The sequence below is a fragment of the Rhodnius prolixus genome, unplaced genomic scaffold, assembly GCF_049639745.1.
Source record: "Rhodnius prolixus isolate KJV_2025 unplaced genomic scaffold, Rpr scaffold_19, whole genome shotgun sequence".
NCBI lineage: Eukaryota > Metazoa > Arthropoda > Insecta > Hemiptera > Reduviidae > Rhodnius > Rhodnius prolixus.
In genome coordinates this window covers 1,200,372-1,217,482 of record NW_027411584.1, presented here as the reverse complement: position 1 = coordinate 1,217,482, position 17,111 = coordinate 1,200,372, and the positions used below count along the sequence as shown (strand labels likewise).

At 38.3% G+C, this 17,111-nt stretch overlaps 1 protein-coding gene across 2 annotated transcripts in view; it reads right to left on the bottom strand.

Annotated features, from left to right (window-relative positions):
• Window positions 1-9,195, bottom strand: part of LOC141448328 (lachesin-like) — a 201,359-nt gene extending 192,164 nt beyond the window's left edge. For both annotated transcript variants that reach the window (XM_074116657.1, XM_074116658.1), the window contains exon 1: window positions 8,615-9,195. In XM_074116657.1, the coding sequence (XP_073972758.1) occupies window positions 8,615-8,690 (76 nt within the window). In that variant the 5' untranslated portion in view covers window positions 8,691-9,195. The remainder of the gene's footprint in view (window positions 1-8,614) is intronic.
• Between the last annotated feature and the right edge of the window lie 7,916 nt (window positions 9,196-17,111).

Genomic DNA, 17,111 nt, shown 5'->3' with positions numbered 1-17,111 from the left:
CGTTGAGTTATACTAAATAATATTTTTCAATTTTAAATTCTCCTCAATTAATACAATTAAAATTTGGGTTTACAATAGTTGGAAAATGGTTTTTTTTTTTGCATGTCTCTACATGTTTTGGAAATTCTTTTAGCCAGAATATCTTTAAGATGAACCCTAAAGAGAGTGTACAAAAAATAAATAAATAACAGCTGAAAGGATCAATTAAAAAGCTTAATTACGTAATAATCTCAATAACTTTAGCCACAAGGTGCTAAAGAAAAAGTTAATTAACCTCACGGTAAAGGAAAACATTATTTCATTCATCTCACAGCCTTATGAATTTTTAAAATATGTTTGCTTTTTCTTTTTTTTTCTTTTAATGATTTTAATTAAATTAATCCAAGCAAAGGTTTTAGTTAGCTGTGGCTTAGTTACCTCCATGTTTTATTACTTAATACAAATTTTCCTTTTAAATTAAAAAAAAAAAGATTAATAATACAGGTTGGCCATTTCCGTTTTGTATCGAAAATAAGATAACTTTAAATCTCACTCTGTATAAAAGGCAAGGCAAGCGTTCCAAGCATTTGTTTGGTGCTTGATTACAATTTATTTGCATTTAAGTTGCATATAAGTCAATATTGGCCACTTTAAAGGAAATCCAAAAGTGCCCTTGCATGAAGTTTTCTTGGAAAATCGTTTCTAATAAACGTCAGCAATTGGCGAGCCATAATTCAAGGAAATCTGTAAAAGTTTTTCCAAAAAAATATCTAAAATACTTAAAAGATAAATTGGAAGTAAAGAATCATAAAGATTATTGACGGGTTCGAGGATGGGCATCTAAATCTGAAGTTATGCTGAATGATCTTGACTTATGCTGAATAACGCTCCTAACTGACTGGCCACTGCATGCCCTAGAAAACACATGCATCGTATGGGCCTGGCAGATGATACAGCCTTTTGTAGGTTCTATCAGGAGAAGGAGAAGGAGCAAACGGCACTGCACGTGTTGTGACAGTGTGATGGGGCTTGTCTGGCTAAGGATGTTACTCCACGTAGGAGGAACAAAACCAAGGCCTGAGGAGCTTTACCCAGGGAGCCCGCTCACCAGAATTAATAGTCTGATCAAAAGGACAGGTCTGAAGGGCGAGCTCTAGAGTAGTGAGAGCAACAATAGATCCAAAGCGGTCGCAAAGGGGAAAGGCCTTGAGGCCGCCTTAGCTGAATCTTAAATCTTAATCTTAACGCTCCTAACTGACAGACACGCTACAGAAGATAATTTGTAAAACCACTTTTTTTTTTTTTACTTAGGGGGGCCCCCAAAACGGAAATTCAACCATTTTTAGCATTTCAAAATCTACCCCTATCTAATTTTTATTGACGTAATATAGATTCTTGGACAGAATTTTCCAGGCTAAACGTTCAAAGAGTGTTGGAGGGAAAACCTGGGAAACGGACCGGGAATTCTCCCAGATAATCCTGCAAGGGATCTGCACAATAAGAGCCTCTTCTCAGCCGGAAGTACCTCTGTCCAATGCTCTATTCTAAATTAGGTTAGCAATATCCTGGTACTCTATTGAAATTATAATTCTAGGCAACGTCTTTTGTTGAAGTTGAATCCTGCAGGCTAAAATCTTGGAGAGGATGGAGATTTCTGCGGGAAGGTGGGAGATAGATTCAATTAAAGTTATGCTGATGTGCACACACACACACACACACGTATGGTGTGTGGAAATATGAAATGGAAAACTTTAATACATTAATCTAGGAATAATCAAGAAAAGCTCTCGTATGTTTCCTGTTTATGTAGTTTTAGTTTATTTGCTACGCAGCTTAAGAATTAAATTTCACCTGAAACTTTAAATTCTTAAAAGAAAAGCTACCCACCAGAATCCCCTCCAGACAAAGCTTCAGACTTTGGGTTTAAGTATCAGGTTTTGCCAGCCCGGAAAACTACAGAAAATTCGAAAAAGCTGGTCACCATAAGCGCATTTCCGGTACATTGGCATGCTTCACTTTTGGAATTTAAGTTATAAATTTTTTTTACTCTTTAATATTATTCAGAAATTGGAGCTGTACATCGTACCGGAAACAGTAATTTTTCAAAGAAAGCTTAACTTCATACCATTCTTAGAACAACACTTAAGTATTCTTAAAACAATCTTCAGAAAGATCTTTTGCCACAGGAAATCCTTGTATACACTTCAGAATCGTGCTGAATTTCAAAACCTTATCAAGAAATGGTAGGCCTCATGCTAGTAGCTAGTGTATCAAACAATGTTACGTCTGATAGTTACATACGTCACTGAGGACTGAGTTCTAACAAAATGAAAATAAACGACTTCTCAAAGCATGGGCAAGAGGTAGTCTTGAGGGGGATATTGATGAAAGTTGATGAGAAAGGTAATGGCTAATCTAATCTGCTTTGCTGGAGCGGAAACAGGTTAGCATTGATGGCTGGGATATCTGGGAGAAGATGCAGCCTGAAAAGATCCTGAAAGAAATTATTCTTAGCAGACAGGGAGGTAATAAGGAGCAGAATGGACGAGATGAATGGATGATTAAGGAGTTCGATGATCGGGGAGGTGCCAAGATAAAGAAGAGAAGCAAGAGTAGAGTGAGTATACAAGAGAAGAGATCTTAAGCGCGCATCTCAAAGTATCCCCAAAACCACTTCCAGGCTCAAAATAGAAACCAGGCTAACACAATCTCCTGATACCTATTTTCCAATTCCAAGGTATGGGAAAATCTGCCCACGAATTCCCAACGTCCCAAGGTTGGCTCTTAGTTCAAACACTACAGGCACTAGTTGTTCCCCTCAATGTACAGGAAACACAGAGATTCATGTGGTCCATTCCCTTACCTCAAGAAACACACTAACTTGACAAAACTGGATCTCTAGATGTTCCATCTCTAAGTAGAAGTTCCAGAGAAGTTGTCCACTACATTGGCCCTTTCGCTTGCCTTACTGCTTGAGGAATGGTCCAGAGCATAAGCTCTGCAGACTTCCTCTCTCTCATCCTAAACTCCTCCTGGAGAGATCTGTGGCATAACAGGCCAAAAGGGTTCAAACCCTTTAATAGGAAATTCCCGGCAATCTCCTTAGGTACTCTCACGGCACTCCCTTTTCAAGGAAAGAGGTGGAAGTAATCCTCCTTTAAGTTAAAGAAAATACTTGCTCGTATAATAGAAAGTTCCATAATGAGTAATAAAATATTTATTACTTGTAAAAATAATTCAAAAGTAAAGCCCTTTTTTATCGCCATTAAACGCTTAATAGTAATAAAATTTAATGAAATGTAGATTTCTATTTTTAATGTTCATGTAATAAAAATAAATTTAATCAGCAGTTTTTAAGGATTGAAACGGGAATTGAACATAAATTTAATATTCATGAAGCTTAGAGAACACAATAAAATATTCCAGCTGTGCTCCATTAGTAATCTAAAACAGGATGAAAAATAAATTCCTTTTGTTAGAGGGAAAAAAAATCTCAACGTTTTTCTTAAACTTGGGATTTTCCAAATAAGATTAACGATTTTCTTGTTGGGAAAAACTGTCCATTACATTATACTAGCACATTAGAGAGAAGTAGTGATTAGGAGAAAATCAATAGGATGAAAAATTAATGCCAGTTTCAGTCATTATAAACTTTATTATGCCGGTGCTTTCGACCTAGGGACTAGGTCCATCTTCAGGGCTAATTTACAATATACTGTTTTACATCATTAGAGGGACCATGTCAGTCCATGAACAGAGACAAAACAGAAGACACACCAACCTTATGATAAAACAGTATATTGTAAATTAGCCCTGAAGATGACCTAGTCCCCTGGGTCGAAAGCTCCGGCATAATAAAGTTTATAATGACTGAAACTGGCATTAATCTTTTCATCCTATTGAAACTATGAATCAGTCACCAAAAATAATGAACAGTAATTACAAGACGAAAGTTAATCACAGTCCATGTACAGACAAGACAGAAGACACACCAACCGTCTAATAAAACAGTTACTGAAAATTAGCCCTGAAGATGACCCTAGTCCCTAGGTCGAAAGCTCCGGCATAATAAAGTTTATAATGACTGAAACTGGCATTAATCTTTTCATCCTATTGAAACTATGATTCAGTCACCAAAAATAATGAACAGTAATTACAAGACGAAAGTTAATCACAGTCCATGTACAGACAAGACAGAAGACACACCAACCGTCTAATAAAACAGTTACTGAAAATTAGCCCTGAAGATGACCCTAGTCCCTAGGTCGAAAGCTCCGGCATAATAAAGTTTATAATGACTGAAACTGGCATTAATCTTTTCATCCTATTGAAACTATAGATTCGGTCACCAAAAATAATGAACAGTAATTACAAGACGAAAGTTAATCACAGTCCATGTACAGACAAGACAGAAGACACACCAACCGTCTAATAAAACAGTTACTGAAAATTAGCCCTGAAGATGGACCTAGTCCCTAGGTCGAAAGCTCGTCATACTAAAGTTTATAATGACTGAAACTGGCATTAATCTTTTCATCCTATTGAAACTATGATTCAGTCACCAAAAATAATGAACAGTAATTACAAGACGAAAGCCAATCGCAGTCCATGAACAGAGACAAGACAGTAGACACACCAACCGTCTAATGATGTAAAACAGTATATTGTAAATTAGCCCTGAAGATGACCTAGTCCCCTGGGTCGAAAGCTCCGGCATAATAAAGTTTATAATGACTGAAACTGGCATTAATCTTTTCATCCTATTGAAACTATGAATCAGTCACCAAAAATATTGAACAGTAATTACAAGACGAAAGTTAATCACAGTCCATGGACAGAGACAAGACAGAAGACACACCAACCGTCTAATAAAACAGTTACTGAAAATTAGCCCTGAAGATGACCCTAGTCCCTAGGTCGAAAGCTCGTCATACTAAAGTTTATAATGACTGAAACTGGCATTAATCTTTTCATCTTATTTGAAACTATGAATCAGTCACCAAAAATAATGAACAGTAATTACAAGACGAAAGTTAATCACAGTCCATGGACAGAGACAAGACAGAAGACACACCAACCGTCTAATAAAACAGTTACTGAAAATTAGCCCTGAAGATGACCCTAGTCCCTAGGTCGAAAGCTCGTCATACTAAAGTTTATAATGACTGAAACTGGCATTAATCTTTTCATCCTATTGAAACTATGATTCAGTCACCAAAAATAATGAACAGTAATTACAAGACGAAAGTTAATCACAGTCCATGGACAGAGACAAGACAGAAGACACACCAACCGTCTAATAAAACAGTTACTGAAAATTAGCCCTGAAGATGACCCTAGTCCCTAGGTCGAAAGCTCGTCATACTAAAGTTTATAATGACTGAAACTGGCATTAATCTTTTCATCTTATTTGAAACTATGAATCAGTCACCAAAAATAATGAACAGTAATTACAAGACGAAAGTTAATCACAGTCCATGGACAGAGACAAGACAGAAGACACACCAACCGTCTAATAAAACAGTTACTGAAAATTAGCCCTGAAGATGACCCTAGTCCCTAGGTCGAAAGCTCGTCATACTAAAGTTTATAATGACTGAAACTGGCATTAATCTTTTCATCCTATTGAAACTATGAATCAGTCACCAAAAATAATGAACAGTAATTACAAGACGAAAGTTAATCACAGTCCATGGACAGAGACAAGACAGAAGACACACCAACCGTCTAATAAAACAGTTACTGAAAATTAGCCCTGAAGATGACCCTAGTCCCTAGGTCGAAAGCTCGTCATACTAAAGTTTATAATGACTGAAACTGGCATTAATCTTTTCATCTTATTTGAAACTATGAATCAGTCACCAAAAATAATGAACAGTAATTACAAGACGAAAGTTAATCACAGTCCATGGACAGAGACAAGACAGAAGACACACCAACCGTCTAATAAAACAGTTACTGAAAATTAGCCCTGAAGATGACCCTAGTCCCCTGGGTCGAAAGCTCGTCATACTAAAGTTTATAATGACTGAAACTGGCATTAATCTTTTCATCCTATTGAAACTATAGATTCAGTCACCAAAAATAATGAACAGTAATTACAAGACGAAAGTTAATCACAGTCCATGGACAGAGACAAGACAGAAGACACACCAACCGTCTAATAAAACAGTTACTGAAAATTAGCCCTGAAGATGACCCTAGTCCCCTGGGTCGAAAGCTCGTCATACTAAAGTTTATAATGACTGAAACTGGCATTAATCTTTTCATCCTATTGAAACTATGATTCAGTCACCAAAAATAATGAACAGTAATTACAAGACGAAAGTTAATCACAGTCCATGGACAGAGACAAGACAGAAGACACACCAACCGTCTAATAAAACAGTTACTGAAAATTAGCCCTGAAGATGACCCTAGTCCCTAGGTCGAAAGCTCGTCATACTAAAGTTTATAATGACTGAAACTGGCATTAATCTTTTCATCCTATTGAAACTATGAATCAGTCACCAAAAATAATGAACAGTAATTACAAGACGAAAGTTAATCACAGTCCATGGACAGAGACAAGACAGAAGACACACCAACCGTCTAATAAAACAGTTACTGAAAATTAGCCCTGAAGATGACCCTAGTCCCCTGGGTCGAAAGCTCGTCATACTAAAGTTTATAATGACTGAAACTGGCATTAATCTTTTCATCCTATTGAAACTATGAATCAGTCACCAAAAATAATGAACAGTAATTACAAGACGAAAGTTAATCACAGTCCATGGACAGAGACAAGACAGAAGACACACCAACCGTCTAATAAAACAGTTACTGAAAATTAGCCCTGAAGATGACCCTAGTCCCTAGGTCGAAAGCTCGTCATACTAAAGTTTATAATGACTGAAACTGGCATTAATCTTTTCATCCTATTGAAACTATGAATCAGTCACCAAAAATATTGAACAGTAATTACAAGACGAAAGTTAATCACAGTCCATGGACAGAGACAAGACAGAAGACACACCAACCGTCTAATAAAACAGTTACTGAAAATTAGCCCTGAAGATGACCCTAGTCCCTAGGTCGAAAGCTCGTCATACTAAAGTTTATAATGACTGAAACTGGCATTAATCTTTTCATCTTATTTGAAACTATGAATCAGTCACCAAAAATAATGAACAGTAATTACAAGACGAAAGTTAATCACAGTCCATGGACAGAGACAAGACAGAAGACACACCAACCGTCTAATAAAACAGTTACTGAAAATTAGCCCTGAAGATGACCCTAGTCCCTAGGTCGAAAGCTCGTCATACTAAAGTTTATAATGACTGAAACTGGCATTAATCTTTTCATCTTATTTGAAACTATGAATCAGTCACCAAAAATAATGAACAGTAATTACAAGACGAAAGTTAATCACAGTCCATGGACAGAGACAAGACAGAAGACACACCAACCGTCTAATAAAACAGTTACTGAAAATTAGCCCTGAAGATGACCCTAGTCCCTAGGTCGAAAGCTCGTCATACTAAAGTTTATAATGACTGAAACTGGCATTAATCTTTTCATCTTATTTGAAACTATGAATCAGTCACCAAAAATAATGAACAGTAATTACAAGACGAAAGTTAATCACAGTCCATGGACAGAGACAAGACAGAAGACACACCAACCGTCTAATAAAACAGTTACTGAAAATTAGCCCTGAAGATGACCCTAGTCCCTAGGTCGAAAGCTCGTCATACTAAAGTTTATAATGACTGAAACTGGCATTAATCTTTTCATCTTATTTGAAACTATGAATCAGTCACCAAAAATAATGAACAGTAATTACAAGACGAAAGTTAATCACAGTCCATGGACAGAGACAAGACAGAAGACACACCAACCGTCTAATAAAACAGTTACTGAAAATTAGCCCTGAAGATGACCCTAGTCCCTAGGTCGAAAGCTCGTCATAATAAAGTTTATAATGACTGAAACTGGCATTAATCTTTTCATCTTATTTGAAACTATGATTCAGTCACCAAAAATAATGAACAGTAATTTGGAAACAGTAAAGTTAAAGCCTAGTTTTTTCAGGCTGGCTTTACGGCCAACTTCCGATCAGGTGTCGTAGACGGAAGCGACTAGCAATCAACATACTTTACTCTCAATAATTCACACCATTAATTTACTCACTTTAATTCTCATTTTAAACATTAAATAAAAAATTTAAAAGCCTAGGCTGGAATCGAACTCAATAACTTCAAAACCTGTATTTTCATAATGAAAAACTATACTTCCATGCAATTCTGTACAATTTTTTCCTTGAAAAAAGCATATTAACAGATTTGAAGGTAGAAAAAGATTAATAATTCTAAAGGGAAGGGATCAGCTGAGTGGTTAGCGTATACTAGAGATCCCTGGTTTGAGTCCAGCTGCTAGATTTTCTCTTGCTATGAGCATCTTACCAGTTCACTGTCCACTGGTGTTGGACAGTGTTGTCTAAAACGAAAGAACACTGAAGCTGGCTTTGCACTGAAAAAAAAAGCTTCGGGCGCCCCTAATCTTAGATATTTGCGCGCCTTAATAATAACAGTTCTATTACGTACATACATCGTACTTGGCCATCTAAAGAATCATTCTTATATTTACTTACCATTTGACATGATTGTGAAGAAGAGCAACAAAGAAGTGACCAGAATGCGACAAGATGATCTTTGATTGTTGATCATTTGTATTAAGATAATCGATGCACATTCACTGCAATCGCTGATGCTCGATCATTTGATTTAATGAAAACAAAATTTCGGGAGAAACCAAAAAAAAAATCGAAATTTTTGCGGATTGCAATTTTAGGACTTCATTTATTTTGTTTTTAGGATACTTTATTTTGATTACTGGATACTTTATTTTGATTTTAGGATACTTTATTTTGATTTTAGGATACTTTATTTTGATTACTGGATAATTTAATTAAAATTGAATTTATTATTTATTCCCCCACCCCAAATGAAACTTTGAATTAACTTTACGCCCCCCCAAAAAAAGGTGGATTTGTTTTATAGCTTTAATTTGAGAACCAATAGTATATTAGAGAATTGAATCTAATTGCTTGGCAAAATATAAAGGAATAAATAAATAAATAAATAAAAAATAAATCTAGTCGCTCAAAGAAACGGAAGAGAACACTTTATAGTCTAACGACTCGGCACAGACTGATGGACCTACGCTACTTGCAGAGCAACGCTACCACCTCCGGAATTCCCGCCCCCAAACGTTGTTGGGTAGAGCGGTGAGAATGAGAAAGAGACTCGCTCTCTGACTGCTGCCCCAGGCTGTGTATAGCTTGCCCAACAGCCTTCACCGCCTCCACGTCAAATGCACAACACACCCCCGTCCGGCCATTCAGAAAGACAACCTTCCATTTTTTTTTTTTTTGGTCTACTTTTTTATCTTTGTCTTTCAATCTGGCCGATCTTTGGATGGATTCTTTTCTTGTCCTAGTGAGGATGCTGCAAATATTCTTAACACAAGAAAGTTTTGTAGATAATCATTTTTCTGCCAAAAATCGGAATTCCATCAACGCCGTTTAACCGTACTTTAATGGTACGTACGTGCTAAGTCCGTACATTTCGTAATGGCAAAGTCTATCCAATTCCAACTAGCTGAAGTGTCTCACTAATCGAGTTTTCCTAGGAGTTAACGGTAGATATTATAAATAATCCAGTGCCCAATACGTTAGCCCAACGAAATAAATTCATCTTCCGGGAAGTTGGTACCTTGGAGAGTAAGGGAAGTCGTGTGAGTCTCCACTCCAGATTTATAAGTACCGGAAGTGTTAGTATTAAAGATCGATCAGAATTTTTGATGCAGCGTATTTACCGGAAGTACACGTTTTGAACTCCTTTGAGTTCCGGAAAAAAAAATAGTTTCCAGAAATGGACTCTGCTCTGTGTGTGTGTGTGTGTGTGTGTGTATCTAAATTAACAGCTATCTCAGGAAGCGACTGTAACTGCCCTGAGGGCACCCCAGCCTAACAATACAAACAGTACTCCAGCTCAAGACCTTTATCACTCATATAGCACATTCTGAGCATGTAGATGTGCAACTATTTGGGTTTAGATAACTCGCAAGCAAATTCTAGATCTACTTAAGTGCCTACTTAAGTGGCATGCGGCCCATGATGAAGAATAGATTACCCAAAGGACAAATAAAGGACTCCTGAGACACCAGGCCATTCCTGTTTAAGAGAAGACTTTTAACATGGGTTTAGGAAGGTCATGTTTGTTCCCCCAGAAAGTCTGTATTTGGATGGAGAAGAATATATAATATTCTCTCAGGAATGGGAAGATTATATTTCGATTTGCCAGCTCCTTGATCTCAGTGATTTCGCTAGAGATTACCAAGATGTAACTTTCCGAAAATTCCTCGCAACTTCTTAATTGGAGGAGCAATGTTTACGGATCTTGGTATGGGCATTACTGGGGAGCTGGGTGTATACAGAGCTCCAGGAAGTAGTCATTTCTACCCCCCCCCCACTTGCTTTACTTTCTTCCTGGAAAGCTTAGTTACCCTTCGTTAATTTGTGAGGAACCATTCTCAGGTTAAGAGGGAGGAGCCATTCTCAGCTTGAGAGGGGGGAACCATTCTCAGCTTGAGCGGGGGGAGCCATTCTCAGCTTGAGCGGGGGGGAGCCAATCTCAGCTTTAGAGGGGAGAACCATTCTCAGCATGAGCGGGGGGAGCCATTCTCAGCTTTAGAGGGTGAGCCATTCTCAGCTTGAGCGGGGTAGCCATTCTCAGCTTAAGCGGGGGGAGCCATTCTCAGCTTGAGCGGGGGGAACCATCCTCAGTTTGAGCGGGGGGGGGGACCCAGCATAAGATACACACCAAGACTTGTTCATTTCTAAACTGGTGACTGCTCTACATGGGGACCTTTTTCCTTGTGTTTGGTCGTAGTGTAGGCTATACCGTTGACGAACACCCCGCGCTGTTCTACAGTGCCAGGATAGTCGTCTTAGCGCTTCAAACTAAACTTTTTTACCTTCAAATAATAAACCACCATTTGTTGCAAAAACAATAATAAATAACGAATTATATTTGTCAGAATTATCTAGAAACATTGAACAAATACGAGAGAGTACAAACAAAAATTAAATGAATAATTTAAAAAAAAAAAACTGCATTACTGCGCAGTTTGCATTACAAATAGTATGTTAAGGATGTTTTACCATACTGTATAACTCAGAACTGAGAAACCAGTACAGGGCGACACTACTACATGGTGCTGAAGCAGAAGGGAAACGAGTGCAAAACCATAAGCATACGAGACATAGTGCTCATATTTCGCCTCCGAGAACGAATGGTCTGCGTTAAAAGTTAATGGCCCATTACAATGGCGCCTAAAGTGTGTGTAAATAGTGGGGATAGAGAGGCGATGGCGGCGAGCGCTTTTTCCAACAATGTTCTCGCGATAATCCATTATGAGCACAAGGTGCATGAGGTGAGGAGGTAGGTGCCAAAGGTTTTCGCTGGCTGAGGAGGTGGTGGTGCACTCTACAGTGTTAAACAGAGAGGAGTCGTTAGTAAAAGTATCGAGACATTATCATATCATTATATCGATTGTGGTATTGTTCCACTGCGACTCCATTCTGCTGCAGCTCCTCTACCATTCTGCGGACTTCCTCCCTTTGCCCACTTATTTGTTTGTTTTTTTTACACCCACTTCCGGCCTGTTATCATTATTGTTTTTTTTTTTGTTCGTATGCTTAAGGATTGCAATTATTTAGGCCTTTTTGCATTCTAGGCTCGCTTGTTAACGCTGTCATTTGACCCGGATGTGGTGGGTACTCCCCTTAAGTCTTATCCGCCGAAGAATGTGTTGGCCCTAGATAGATAGATAGATTAAACTAGGGCGGCCCTTAAAGGCCTGCGACCCCTTTGGATCTATTGTGGCTCCCCTCACTCTAGAGCTCGCCCTTACCAGATCTGTCCTTTTAATCAGACTCTTGATGCTGGAGAGCGGCTCTTGGGTAAAGCTCCTCAGACCTTGGTTTTTCTACTCCCCAGGTTTCCCCCCTAACACTCTTTGAACGTTTAGCCTGGAAAATTCTGTCCTAGGGCAGTTATGTGGAGACTTCACGTTAACATTTTCATTTAAGTGTAGTTACATTAAAAAAAGAAGAAAAAAGTATATTACGTCAGGAAGAAATTAAATACATAGTTAGATTTTGAAATGCTAAAAATGTTTGAATTTCCGTTTTGGGGGCCCCCCTAAGTAAAAACAAAAAAGTGGTTTTACAAATTATCTTCTGTAGCGTGTCTGTCAGTTAGGAGCGTTAAGATTAAGATTTAAGATTCAGCTAGGTTGGCCTCAAGGCCTTCCCCATTGCGACCCACCTCTTTAGATCTATAGTGCCTCCCCTCACTCTAAAGCTCGCGCTTCGGTCCCGTTGTCCTTTTAATCAGACTCTTAATTCTGGAGAGCGATTCCTGAGTAAAGCGCCTCAGACCTTGGTTTTTCTTCTCCCCGAGGAGTAACCATCCTTCTTAGCCACACGAGCCCCTCGCAATTGACACAACACGTGCAGTGCCGTTTCCTGATCTTCCTGACAGAACCTGCAAAGGCTATCGTCTGCCAGGCCCATGCGATGCATGTGTTTCCTGAGCCTGCAGTGATGTGTTGGCCCCTACAAAATGAATATACAATTTCAATCCATCAAAAATTTTAAAAAAAAACCATTTGCTGACAAAGTGTACTAACTACATCTAGATAATTAAGTGTTTTCAATTTCATAATCTATTCATTTTTCCAATCTTTTCAAGACTCATACGCCTCCTACCAAATTGAATTATTACGTACATTCTTATTTTCTGGAAAAAATTATGTATTAAAAGAGAAAAATAAAAAAAAATCTTGAGAGAAAAAGAAAAATCACTTTTCCTGCGATTACAAGACAGAAGAGAAAGGATAAAAGGAAAGCTGTAGGACGGAGAGAGGGGGAGAGGGGCAGAGAAAAAATGAGAAAAGAGAACTAAGAGAAAGAAAGGTAAAACAAATGTAAAAGTTATCCTTTGAATTATACATAAGTCTTCCTGTAGAAGGTTATTCCCTCTTTCTTCCACTAAGGCTGGCTTTGAAGAAAGGGAACGATTTCCATGCCGCGTTCCAAGTGCGTAGGGGGCCCCATCTATCTGCTACTTCTCTTTCAAGTTCTGTGGCGGTCACCCTGGGCTCCCATCATCCCTCTTAGACGGAGCTTATCCTTAAATACCCATCCAGTGCCATCATAGTCCTTACTTCTTCCCAACTTCACACTCCCTGTCACTCAGTTTTCTTTTCACGTTCAGTCCAGCCCAGTTTTTATCATTCTACTCGTCCAACTTTTTTTTTATAAATTCTAAGAAGTAAAAAAAATGTTTTTTATTTTTTATAAATAATTTAAAAAACAAAAACAAAAACAAAATCTCTTAAAAAGGAAGACAAACAGACATACGGATCTCTAAAATAATGTAAAATATTCTGCAAAAACAAAGACAGAAATATTCTCATAAAAATAAATGAGGCAAGCGCGGATAGAATTTCTGATTTCTTTCTTCTTCTTCTTTTTTGGACTTAAATTATTTACAAAAAAATGAATTTGAAAAATAAATTTATGATTGTAAATAATTTAAAAATCAAAGTATACTGTTAGGAATATCGTGTCACTGGTGAACAGATCTCTAAGATCCTCTCTCAATGCAATAACTTTTGGAATTTACTAATTTACGTAAATTTCAGTAATGATCTCAATCATTATAACACAAATGCATCCAATTTTGACGGCGAGATTATGGCAATAGAAGTGGCTCTGGCTGAATTAGTTGAAAGAGAGTATAGAATAGAATAGAATAGAAAAGAGATTTATTATTCTGGGACAATTGTCCCCTAAGAATAAACACAGGTACAAATAGAGGCCTTAATAGTTTGGCCTGTGATTAAACAGAAAATAAATAAATAAATAAATATTTACAAAAGTGAAAATATAATAAGTGAAAATGAAAGTAAAAATAAAATAATAAAACAGCAGAAATTAAGGAAATAAATTAAAACAATTAGAATTTCGGAGGAAGCTGGATAGAAAGGAGATAACTGAATAGACGGGATTTAAAGATGGATAGGGTAGGAGCATGGCGGACAGATGAAGGCAAGGAGTTCCAGAGAGAGGTAGCACGTATTAGGTAGGACTTGTCAAAGGATGAGGTACGGTGAGAGGGAATATAGAGATCGGATGAGCGAGATCTAGTGTTACGGGAATGGATGGAGGATTTAAACTTAAGGAGTTGAAAAATATAGGACATTGTCTTGCTCATTGATTCACGGGCGGTGATAGCGGCCGTCACAAATCGCAGCTTTTAGTTCCTCGGACGGTGTGAGTAATTGCAGGAACGGCTACTGTTCCATACCACCAGGGTAGTACTGCAGTGGATCCCAGCTCACTGTGGACTACAAGGTAACGAGGAAGCCGACAAACTTGCAAAACTGGGTGCCCAAAAGGTACAGCCCGAAAATGCGATTAAGTACCTTACAGCAAAGAAGAATATTAAGGGTCACATGTTGGGAAAAACTACAAGAAATGCTGAAAGGGAAAGAGGAGGGCAAAATCTGGGGCTCATTGTTAAATCCAGCGGATCGTTTTCCCACAAACCTTCCACGTAGGATAGAGGTGGCGTTGTTTCGGATGAAAACGGGCCATGACAATTTACAGTCCCATTTACATCGCAATGGTGTTGCCTGGATCACCAATATGCCCGTTGTGCAGATTAGAAATTATGACTGCCTCGCATTTAGACGACCGCGTATCTCTGCAGGATGTACGAAACAGCAACTGCTGCAAATCTGATTTATATTGGGCTGCACGCAGTCGCATGGCCGAAGTAGCCAGCGACCATGGCGTAGGATAAAAAAAATTATATCACAACGACCTTAGTAATTCTATCGAAGTTAGATTTAAAATTTATTTCGTTATTTACAATCTGCGTATACATATATACAATAAGTAAATAGGAAGAATAAGAGATGCATGGTTGCGTAAAAGGCAGGAGGAGAGAAACTACCCAGCGGTAGCAAGCACTCTCTACAGGATATTAATGATGTTTAGATCTTCAGACTGCAAGGAAGTCGCGGGGCTACTGGCGATTCAGTCTGCGAGGTGGATTGTCTTAGGAGGCTTTGAGAAAGTACAAGAGGATTGAAGCAAGTGGGGAGAGAGCAGTATGGAATTTATTGGTATTTATTCTTGGCGAGTTGTTTGTACGAATGGGGGGAGGGATGTTGAGGTCGTTGTGGAAGAGTGAGGTTAGTCCACCGTAGAAAGGAGCGTCAACTATCTGTCGGCAGTAGTTTTTGACTGAAATATCTTCTGTACAGTCCGTATGTTTTGTAGGTTTGGCTGAACTCCACAGCTTTACTCCCGTAAGTCCACAAGTTTAATGGGTAATTTGAAGCGTCATCCAAGTGATTATAAATTATAAACCAAAAGTGTGTGCTTACTTGTTAACCTTATCTATTTCAAGAGATTCGAAAATAAGACCCTCCTCGCCCAGCGTAAAGATAAACTTAACTTATATTCGGATTTAAGTTACTGCTACAACTGTAAAGCAAATTATATTGGACAAAGTACGAAACATTTGAGGAATGTAATCAAAAGTGAAAGATATGAACAACATAACAACAGAATCACAGCTTTGCACGCCACCAAATTCTAACATATAGGGTTGATATCTACAGAATGTCGAACGAAATAGCAAACACAATTAGAACTACATTAAAGATGGTGCCCATTATCCAAGATCCTGTTCTTTATTGATTAACAAAAAAAAGAAGCAAATGTCTTAAATCAATGCTTTTTAAAAAAAATAAAATAAGGTGCCATTCGACTGCTTGAAACTGAGACCACAATGTCGATCAGTCATTCGGGAAGTAAACGAACTCTTAAACAAAAAAAGATCACCATTGAAATCACGTGATTTTAACCTCCAGAACTGGGGATCTTCAACCTTTCTACACTTTTAGAAACCCTTCGTGCTCATGGTCTTTCTTGGAAGGAACCTCACGTTTAAGTAGCCGATAAAATAGTTTATCCAAGCTTTTTTTTGTTTCCTACCCAAATTCGCAAAATTATTCTTAAATACAAAACATCTTAATAAAGAATATTGTATAGATGATTTCCCATTTTCTGTGCGTCTTGGCTGAGCAAATAGTGATCACTTGTGGAACCACTGTCAACGTTACGGAGAACCCTAGGGTTTTGCGGAACACAGGTTGAAGACCCCCCCTGTTCTAGGGTATAACCTCCAAATGTAGCAGCCATCTCTCATGGAGATATCTTCATATCATTTGATGACGGCATACAACATGGCCGAAAAGTACCCAATAAATGGAATTAAATATCAAAAATAATAGATAAATTGGTTTTGACCCTGTTAAATGGTGTAACCCCTCAAAACCAAAACAAACAAGCATCTCACTCTCTCTCTCTCTCTCTCTCTCTCTCTCTCTCTCTCTCTCGTTGCCTTGCCCCAATAAGAATGGTTAAAACGAACCGACCATGTTTAGATATTGATCTAAATAGTAGAAGATCTACAAGAGAAGAGATTAATATTGGTGGAACAGATAGTTTGCGGAAGCCAATTAGTTTGTGTTCGCTTACTAAGTCACTGGACAGTGTTGTGGTTGACTTTGTGGCCGGTTTACTCTCTCTCTCTCTACACAGGCACCAACAGTCACTGTTGGGATGGTGGTGGGATATTTAGGGACCGCATCTGAATGTTAAAGGAACCAAGAGGAGGACTTTACTAATGCTAACAGGTAGCATTAGTAGTGAGGTAAAGTATCCCTTCCACTCGGCACAACCAAGTGGAGTTTAGTGCTTAGGGTAAAGAGAGGGGGAGAGAGAGAGAGAGAGAGAGTTAAGCTGATGTGACCAAGTCCAAGTTAAGTTTGATTGTTCCCTGACTAAGTCCCGTAACTTGAATCCACTTCCTCCCACCGCCCAATTACTTCAACAATACTGGAGGACACCCTAGAGATGGTGGGCGTAACCTGGAACGCTTTCGCACTAGTTACACTCACAACTTTATTGTTCTCTCTCTTACTTCCTCAGTAATTAAACT